Source organism: Pungitius pungitius, chromosome 14 (assembly GCF_949316345.1).
Source record: "Pungitius pungitius chromosome 14, fPunPun2.1, whole genome shotgun sequence".
Taxonomy (NCBI): Eukaryota; Metazoa; Chordata; class Actinopteri; order Perciformes; family Gasterosteidae; genus Pungitius; species Pungitius pungitius.
This window is the reverse complement of record NC_084913.1, coordinates 3252562-3261892: the sequence shown is the minus strand read 5'-3', so window position 1 is coordinate 3261892 and position 9331 is coordinate 3252562. Positions and strand designations below refer to the sequence as shown.

General features: G+C 44.4%; 1 protein-coding gene across 4 annotated transcripts; it reads right to left on the bottom strand.

The window, feature by feature from the left end:
* Positions 1–3274: 3274 nt before the first annotated feature.
* On the bottom strand, positions 3275–8960 carry zfyve21 (zinc finger, FYVE domain containing 21). Of its 4 annotated transcripts, XM_037487012.2 has the most exons (9): positions 8721–8959; positions 7197–7247; positions 6651–6819; positions 6307–6382; positions 5990–6081; positions 5726–5779; positions 5063–5193; positions 4622–4646; positions 3275–4579 (listed from the first exon to the last, which is right to left on the bottom strand). In XM_037487012.2, the coding sequence occupies exons 1-9, from the start codon at positions 8844–8846 to the stop codon at positions 4395–4397; spliced, it is 909 nt and encodes a 302-aa protein (XP_037342909.1). In that variant the 5' UTR covers positions 8847–8959; the 3' UTR covers positions 3275–4394. The 4 variants fall into 4 exon arrangements, with proteins under 4 accessions (XP_037342909.1, XP_037342910.1, XP_037342912.1 ...); XM_037487013.2 differs by lacking the exon at positions 5726–5779; XM_037487015.2 differs by having other exon boundaries at positions 4438–4646; positions 8721–8960.
* Between the last annotated feature and the right edge of the window lie 371 nt (positions 8961–9331).

The window sequence follows — 9331 nt, the reverse complement described above, 5'->3', positions numbered from 1 at the left end:
CATGATTACCAGCAGCACAATAAAGGCAGGAAATAGAATCAGTCTTAGCAAAGGATGTCATTTTGTTCTGAGCCTTTTCCTTCTTGTTACCATCTGGTTTGCTGCATCCATCCTCAATCTTGTGGGCATCTGCTTTGTATCCATCCTCAATGACCACCTGTGTTGCAAAGCTGTTTCTTCTCAGCTGTTGTTTCACCGGTAACTTGCTTGCTTTGGTAGCTCCTTTGATAACAGGTGAAGTGTCCTGTATGTCACCAAAGACTGGATCTGAAGTGATTCTGACCTGGCGCTCGATGTACTTCACAATGTCTGAGAATTGTGCTCTTCGACCAGTTTTCTCCATTATCTCACATGTCTTTGCTCTCCACCTGTCTCTGAGTTTATAAGGAAGCTTCTGACTCAGAATCTTTATGTTTGCTGGCATGTTAAGTTCTTCCAAGTACTGAAGATCATCCATAGCGTTAGAACACTCACGGAGGAAAAGTCCATAAGCTTTCAGCGCTTTGGGGTCCTCAGCTTTGATACTTGGCCATCCTGTGACCTTCTCCATGTAGGCCGCTGTTATGTTAAACTCATTTCCAAAGTGCTCTTTGAGCAATTTTTTAGCAACGGCAAATCCTTTATCTGCAGTCATATGAAGGCAGCTGCGCACAATGTCTCTTGGCTGCCCCCTAGTAAATTGCTCAAGGTAGTACAAACAGTCTCCTTTACAGCTGGTCTTTGCTTCCACGCAGTGCTCAAACGCCTTCATAAATGTATTGAACCTTAGAGGATCTCCATCGTAAATTGGAATTTCTCGGTGTGGCAGCAGTTGCGAGGTTTGCATTTGAACAAGGAGAGCTGTTATGTCATTCTGCTGTTGCAGCAGATTATAGAGATCTGTTGTCTGATTTTGGCCTTGCAGGGGTTGAAACACTTGTTGGCTTAGAGTGGGTTGAAATCCTTGACTGAAGGTTGTCTTTGCTTGTAACGGAGGGGGTTGAGAGCCTTGAATGACGGTTGGCTTTGGCATGATAGTTGGCATGGCTACTTGTGAAGCATTGCTTTGTAGTGGTAGAGATGTGTGTTGCTGTGAGGACTGAGACACAAATATCGAGGCTTGTGGATTGAAAGGGGTGCACGGGAGCTTAGGTCTAGCCCCTTTCCTGATGTAGGAAGCCATTCCATTAGATTGCCTTGAATGGACGCTGCTACCAGCCTGTAGCACTGCTAGCTTAGCAGAAGTGGCAGCTATCTCAGTGTCCAGCTCGAGTTGCTCCCTTTTTCTCCTCAAGATGAGCTCCTGTTGCTCCCTTTTTCTCCTCAAGATGAGCTCCTGCTCCTCCAATGCATGCTTATCCTTTAAAGCGGCAGCTCGAGCCATGAGTGCGGCCTGTTCCGCCTTCGCCCTGCATCTGGCTGAAGAAGTGGAGGATCTTGAGGATCCGCCCTTTGAGCCATGGTGCCTTGACTGCACATTTGAAATGCTATCATGAGGTTGAATCTGATCTTCCTCTTCCTCATCCTTTCCACCAGCAACTCCAATTCCATTGCTGGCATCGGCCTCATTTCCACTTCCAGCATTGCCAGCAACGGTTTGAGGACCATCCATTTCATGCTCCTTTAAAGTGTTGTTAACAACTGTGTGTTTTTCTGTTGGTCCAATTACATTTTGACTTTGCACAGTTTCAGTTTGCTCAGCTTGAATTTCAGTTTGACCTGGCAAATCATCATCATCATCATCATCATCACCTACTTTGGTGGCTGGACATCCTTTAATGTCATACAACCATTGATTTGTACCCACAATAAACTCATGGATATTCAACATTTTAGCCTGGTACCATATTTCATGTTTGCTTGCTTCATCAGCAGGCAATAAACCCAATAAAGATGTATGCACCTGCTGTATTTTGCCACTCAACTCATTAAACATGTTAAATTCATTTTCAACCTCACTTACATTCTCTTTATCACCCATCAATTTAGCAATAGATTCCTTTGCATTCGACAGTTTATTAAATTTAGACTTTCTTTCCTTTTCTAAAATGCTTATTTTTTCCAACAAAGCTTTGGGTGTTAATTTAACCACACGTTTTTTAGTTACAGATTTTACCCCTGCACCCACAAGTTCAGTCTCAAGTCCCAGTTGGCCCTTTTGCTCTTCGGCCATAATGACCACGCAAAGTGAATTGGCAAGCCCGCAAAATTGTTTGTGTTGCGCAACAACTCGTCTAGACGCGTAAAGTTATTTTTAGACGGTTGCGCGTTTGCTACCAATGCATTGGATTTACGCGAATGTGTGCACACAAATTACCATGGCCATTCATAATATCAGCGCTGATCACCACATACCCCAGTCGAGCGTTGGCCGGCTTTGATGAATGTTGTCCCGGTCAGCTGATGCTGGTATTTCTGCCCCTGCAGCTCGCTCCGGTGCAGCTTCACTCAACCATCGGCAACTCCAAACATTTTGCCCACCTCACATCCGTGGTTTCCAAACGAACTCCGTTAATCCACAGTTTAACAGGTCCACGTCGTCTCGATGAATAGTTATCCAAGTCGAAGCAGTTTTCGACCTAAAGTGTACTGACGAAGTCCTAAACGAAGTCTAGTACTGGTTACCAATAAGGCGGATAGGTTCAGACGTGCGCCCGGTGCGCTCGCACACAGCAAAAACGGAGAGTTCCCCGGTTGTTCCAATCAATTTGTATGTTTATTTTACATGCAAATTTATATAGCGGCAAACTTTGCTCATTATACATTTACCCCAAAATAACAAACCGTATTGCTCCACAAAGGCACATACGCACACTGGCACAGTCGAAAACTGTTTGCTTCCCAAATTGGCAACACCTGTGTCTGGGATGCCTGCAGGTTAAATGGCCTACCTGGGCTGATCTGAGGTCAGCTGAGCCACAAAGCACATACAGCCCCTAGTGGCACAGAGCAAAATTAAATTAAATAGTACCAAATGAATATGGCTCCTACACATATTGATTTCAACTGCAAGGCTTCATGGAGAATTGAGTGCTTTCAGATTAAAGGGGCCGATACGGATTAGATGTTAAGAGCTGAAGAAGACGCATCAGACGAACTGTGCGGGAATCAAAGAGATCTTTTTCATTTCTGTCCTCTGTGCAGCCATCAGACACCTTCACGACAAACATCTGGACAACAGAAGAACCTCGAGGAGCTTTCCTCAAACAGAACAACGAGTGGTTTGATTTCTTAGGTGAGCAGCGTATAAAAATAAACTTTATGTGACAAAGAGGAGGTGCAGAATGCGGTCTAGTTTGGGGGGTCAATGACACTAAAAAAGGTCAAATGTCATCAAATCCAAAGCTGTTCTTCATCAAACTGTTTAAGTTGCTTCTTCAAGCCCAAAACTGGGAAGACACATTAAGATTTATAAGAACCAGCCAGCGATACTTGGTCATCACGTAGTGTCAGCGAGGGAAATGCAACCCAGCATTTAAAAATAATCAGCTTTCATCTCACGTCCTCTTCCACCTGAAACATCTAGTGAGACAACACACTTCATGCTTATGTGTCCAACGTTATAAATGGGTTAAGAGACAAAATATTATTCTTCAACGGTTACAAGATACTTAGAGTTAAAACAAATGAGTCACTCAAAAAAACATCCTCCTGGCTTTTTGTGAGGAGCAGAAATGTGTGTTTTCCAGTTTGTGCCGTTACGTCACATGAGAAACAAACAGGAGATGTTTGACTCCGCCCCTCAGCAACGAGCGAATCAGATCGGCTGCAGGGGCAAAGCTCCGCCCCTTCTGGCGCACCCACGTTTCATGAATTTAATTTCGCAGTTTAATACACAAAAGATATTTCTCAATTTGAAATATTATCAGAGTGAAGAAAGTCGTAGTTTTTTTTTGTGAAATATTGAAATGTCATAATAATACTAATAAAAATAATAACAGAGGAAGACACCTGGGTCGACTCTTAGAAACCAGTCAACTGGTCCCAAACAGAATAAACTGTCACAACACGTGACTGGTGCAAGAAGCAGATTTCTCCTCCTGTTTGTTACAACTAACGATAAAAAGTAAGAAAACTCTGTTTGGGGCAAAAACAAAAAAATAACTGTTTACAAATGTTACACAAACTGCGATGTGAGTACGTTCACTCATCGTGTTAAAAAGGAGGAATAGTTGATAAAATAGCTCATACAAAACTCCAATACATGAAACTACATTTAAAGCGTTTATTTATGTGTTTGTGCTTCACTAGAATCAGTGAATAGAAGGTTTAAATCTAAGTAAATAATAATAATAATAATAATAGAACGATTCCAAATACTTTAAATCGGAGATAAAAAGTGTCTCATCACGTCCTCGAGGAAATAAAATCCCAGATGAGACAAAAGATCTGCAGCATATAAAACTATTAAGTGTTCATCCAGCTGAAGTTATGAAAAGGATGAATGAACACATTAAACGTTTGTTATCGAGTGAAAGTTGAGCCGTTTTAAAGGATCCAGACGCAAAAAGCTCAGAGGTAATAAAGTGTTTCCTCTTCAGGAGCACAAAGGAACCGACGCCGAACCAGACCCATGAGTACCAACTCTGCACCTGGTCCCCCCCCCCGCTGCCTGGAGGTCCGGGGGGGGGTCACTGGTCCCGAGCTTCGTACAGCAGCTTTGCCGCCTGAGAGGAGAAGATGAAGATGATGAAACAACAGGTTTACACCACAGAGTCAAACACAAGCTGCAGCTTATAGTTTGTAAAAGCTTTCTATAATAATCACTTAATGAATGACTTATGATACAAAGTTTCTGTCGGGTAGTTATTAGTAGCGTGTATGCTGAGATGAATGAGGTAACACCATGGCGGTTCCGTCTCTCGCCCCCTGGGGGGAAGCTCTTGGGTTTTAGCTAACCGGGGGGCTTGAGGCCTCATTCCAGGAAAAAAACCCACCACGAGCTGTGAGCTCTGGGAGCCTGCGGTTACACCTCGCCGCCACGTGGGCCGCCAAAGACGCCAGAAAAAAAAAGAGCTCGAGAGAAGATCCTGACGTCGGCAGGGAGCCTCAGGACCAACAGACATGAATACAAACACGGCACCTTGTGCATCGCCGCCAGCCACAGGGAGGCCGCCTTCTGGTCGTCTGCGGCCTCCACGCGCAGCTGCCGAGGCTCCTGGGAGCCCGCCGGCTTGAAGTGGAGCAGCATGCCGTTAGCACGCGACGACCCTCCTGCGCGCACACACACACACACACACACACACAAAGATGCAACTGAGGAAGCCTGAGGCTTATATTTTGTGGGTCATGTGTTTCAGCAGGAAGAAGACTTGGGTCTTCAGCTCGGTGACTGAGCTGGTTAATTAATGATTGTTAAACTAAAGAAAAAACAAATGGGTTTGTTAAGTTTCATGTCTTGATTCACGAGAATATCGACAATCTCTTAAATTGCTTTGCTGGAGGAATGTGCTTTATCAATAAACTTTAAAATAATACATGCACAAACACATAGATGCAACGAAATGAATGGATTAGAGAAACAAGAGGAAGCGAGATGTTTTTCAAAATAAAACGACCCATCAAAAAGGATGCAGGGAGTGGAGAAGATGCACCGTGCACTACAGGGGGAATAAAGGGACTCCGCAAAGATACTTTTGGGACAGAGTGAGACTTGAAAACATCAAAGTATTAAACTCCATGCACACGAGATGAAAATAAAAGAACAAGAAGAGGAGGAGGATGACGAGCGCAGTGAGCCGCTGACCTTCGGAGATAAACTGAGTGTCCAGCAGACTGGTGTAAGTGTGAATGTCCTTCTCTAGAGTCCAGAGGAGGACGAGGAGGAGGAGGAAGAGCAGCAGAGGACAAGGAGCTCGTTAGTTAAGACGTTCTCTTTCGGCTGGTTAGTGGACTCAAAACCACGGAGACACGGCGGCTTCCGGCGACTCAAACCTCGTCGCCGCGGCGACGCAAAGAGTCAGCCGACCTTCGCCCCCCCCCCCCCCCCCCCGACTCGCGAACCGCTCACCTGCCGGACTCGAGCCGTCCGTCAGAATCTGCATGCTGGAGATCCGAGACAGCTCCACCTCCAGGTGAGTCTCCCCGTCCAGGAACAGGTACCTGCAGCCGCCACACGGAGTCACGTGACCCGATTCTAAATGGAGTCTTGCTTTTTTTTATACATTATTTATTTAAATACAACACGCAGAACAAAATAAAACCATTTCTATAAAAACGTGTTAGTATTTCTAAACCAAGAAGTGTAAAGTTATGCGTAGAATCAGGGGTCTCGACCCTTTTAAATGGGTTTTTTGTTGTTGTTGTTGTTGTTGTTGTAAAGCTCGCCTGTGGTTGTTGGAGAGGCGACACGTCATCGCTTCGGACTTCTCCGACGCTCCCGCAGTGACGACGAAGCTTCCGCCTGAAAACACGAGCACACGCGTGATGAGCAGAGGGAACGTCTCGGATCTGCTAAAGCAGCAAATGCTTGTAGATGCACATTGTGTTGCTGTAGATGACGTCGTGGCTTTTACACAACCCTCACCAGTAAAGCAGGAGGCTTTAAATCACCCACACTATCAGGGGCTCGTGATGATTTCTATTGCGTTCCTACGTGCTTTTGTCTTTCGTTTGATGAAGGCGTTGCAGATTTCTAAAATAAATGAAATAAAGTGCGCCGAACTTCTCACCCGCCAGGAGCACTTTGACCTGCTTGTCGTAGAACTCGGCCTCCTTCTGGGAGTTCAGGCTGCACTCGGCACACTGACGCACCGGATCCACAAAGCACATGCGGGGCAGCGCCACCTTCTTACTGCAGCATTTGTCACAGAAGCACCGCCCGCACCGCCGGCAGTGATGCTGCAGGGAGAGAGGGGGAGGGGGGGGAGGGAGGGGTCACATATACTGTACTGACCCGGCTGGGTGATAGTGACACATAAAACAGTATCAGCTCCCAGACAGACTTCAGAGTGCCTGACTTTAGTCACAACTTGGGGCAGAAAGTGTTTATTCGACCCAAAGTCTGCAGAAAAATGTGAATCACTGACATCAGATGTGCTGAAGTCATTTGGTGAATTAAAGAGTCCAGAATGTCGTTGGAAAGAAGCGGGACTCGATGCCAAAAGAAAAAAAAAAGAGGGGAAATGAATAAAAGGACTCAAATTCTCCAGTTCAACTGCTTGCTTTGTTCCCAGGAAGATGGAGGTGTGATTTGTCGTGACGGAAACCAAACCGACCTTTCTCCTGATGAAGTCGAACTTGGTGTCACACTGCATGCACCTCGGGCACTGGGAGACGGGAAGAGGACGGACAGGTTACACAACATGCTGAGTTGGCTTATCAGACACACATGTCCCTCCTAAAGTATTTGAATCTATTACAAAACAACGTTGCACAATCATTCAAGGACGACTCACTAAATAATATTTATTTCACTAAATGTTTCAGCTAAGAATCGTTTTACTTTTTTTTTGTTTTACTTAGTTACCACTTACTGCTTCATTTCTATTGTGGGTCAACAGACACTTTTTTTTCTCCAGGTTCTAATGAAAGAGGAGACAATAAAAACTGAACTAAAAGAGACACATGAGTAATACTGTGATAGATCCTGCCCTGTTTAGATCAGAAATGATGTCTGGTGTAGAACATTTACAACCTTAAAACCTTGTTTTACTTTTGGGATTTTGTCATTTCTATCACAATAGTGGGCTGTGGATATAATCCACACCACTTTAGGAACAGTTATACGGGTTTCCATTTGAATATTGAGCAGATAAACCAGCAGCAGAGATGATTAACGTTGTCTGCCCAAAGTGCCTCTTTGTGTTGTTTGTCCAGTTGACGCACGCGCACCGCGCGCTGCTAGCATGTAGCAGCTAGCCGCAACGCTGCTAGCCAACTAACGAACCACTTCGTTCGTAACCATCTACTGGGGAATTACAGCATCGTAGCTCTGCTTGACAGTAAACCAGCAGCTTGTCGTGATAAATAAATGTTAGCTGCCAGGCTAGCTGTGCAACGCCCAGTACCGCGGCCAGCGATGGCCAGCGGCTCGTCTAGTTAGCCACGGTTAGCACGGAGTGAACCGGATGTTAGGGGGCCGTCCCTCGAAAGTAAAAACGCTTTAGCAGCGACACATTGACGTCACATAGTGATTAAAAGCAGTAATAGTACATTTACCCAGGTATTAAACATGTTTAAGATACTAACACTTGACTATTCCAATGGTCTGGTTTGGTAGATATTGTATTTGACTACACAACACAGATTTGTTTAATTATTTTGTTGATTGAAGTTATACATTACATGTCATTTAGCTGATGCTTTTATCCAAAGCGACATATAATGTATTATAACCCATGCATTACATTTTAGCCTGGGGAGCAATTAGGGGTTAGGTGTCTTGCTCAGGAAAACCTCGACAGGGCACATGGGGAAGCAAACACACTACTCCATGGTGTACACCAACCTCTCAAGAGTATTATTCAAATAAGAGGTTTTACGCTTATTGCTTTTACATGTAAAACTTAGAACAAAGTGGAACATTCTGAAATACTTACATAATACAAAACACACAATGTATGTTCTCTATATCACTACCCTTTAGAAATGAAAAGTTTCAATCGTTTAATTTGCTTTATTTTGAAACTCTCAACCGGATTAGCTCTGTTTACGGGCCTAGCAAACATTAGCTTCTCTCCAATGTCTGAAGCTTCGATGCCTTTCTCACTCTAACCCGAATCAGCCCCGCGATGCCTCACCTCTTTGTCCGGGACCCACTGCGGCTCTTCCAGGGAGAAAGGGCTGTGGAAGGCTCCGTTTTCCGGCACCATACGAAGCCCGCTGGGGCTCCGGACGAGCTTCTTTCCATCGGGTACCGCAGACATTTCGCCCCCCCCCCCGGTTAAGCAGCTGTCTGTCTTGTTAAAGTCGGGACTCTGACAGCCACGAAGTCCGGTCTGGACATGCCTCCAGGAATGATTGACAGGGGGTTGGACGAATCGGGGCCACGTCACGTGTGTCTTTACTTGGGTAATTTGGTTTTTACAACTCCTCCCATAAAAACACTGGTGCGAGCCAGAGAATTGGGATTTATTCAGTATTATTCATGCTCATTTTTATTAAACTTATCGAAGTGTTTGTTTTGTTTGATTGATGTTTGAAACTTTCTTTTCCCAATAGAAAAATGAAAATAGTAAAGAAGTATATACAACCTTTTATACTATATTGTACACAGCAGCTTAAGAGCTGCAAGATACAACAAAAATTTTAAAAATTATATTGTGTTTAAAATCAACAATTCCAATGGTTGTTTTTTGGTCACTTAGGTTGTTTAAGGTTGCATAAAAAATATTGCATATAAAAAGTATAT

Excerpts from the sequence above, each read along its gene's own strand:
- zfyve21 (XM_037487012.2), bottom strand. The coding sequence starts at position 8,846 with ATGTCTGCGGTACCCGATGGAAAGAAGCTCGTCCGGAGCCCCAGCGGG. Across the intron at positions 6,820-7,196 it reads TCGACTTCATCAGGAGAAAG|CATCACTGCCGGCGGTGCGG; the intron begins GTCGGTTTGGTT and ends CTCTCCCTGCAG. Across the intron at positions 4,647-5,062 it reads GGCTGGCGGCGATGCACAAG|GCGGCAAAGCTGCTGTACGA; the intron begins GTGCCGTGTTTG and ends TTCTCCTCTCAG.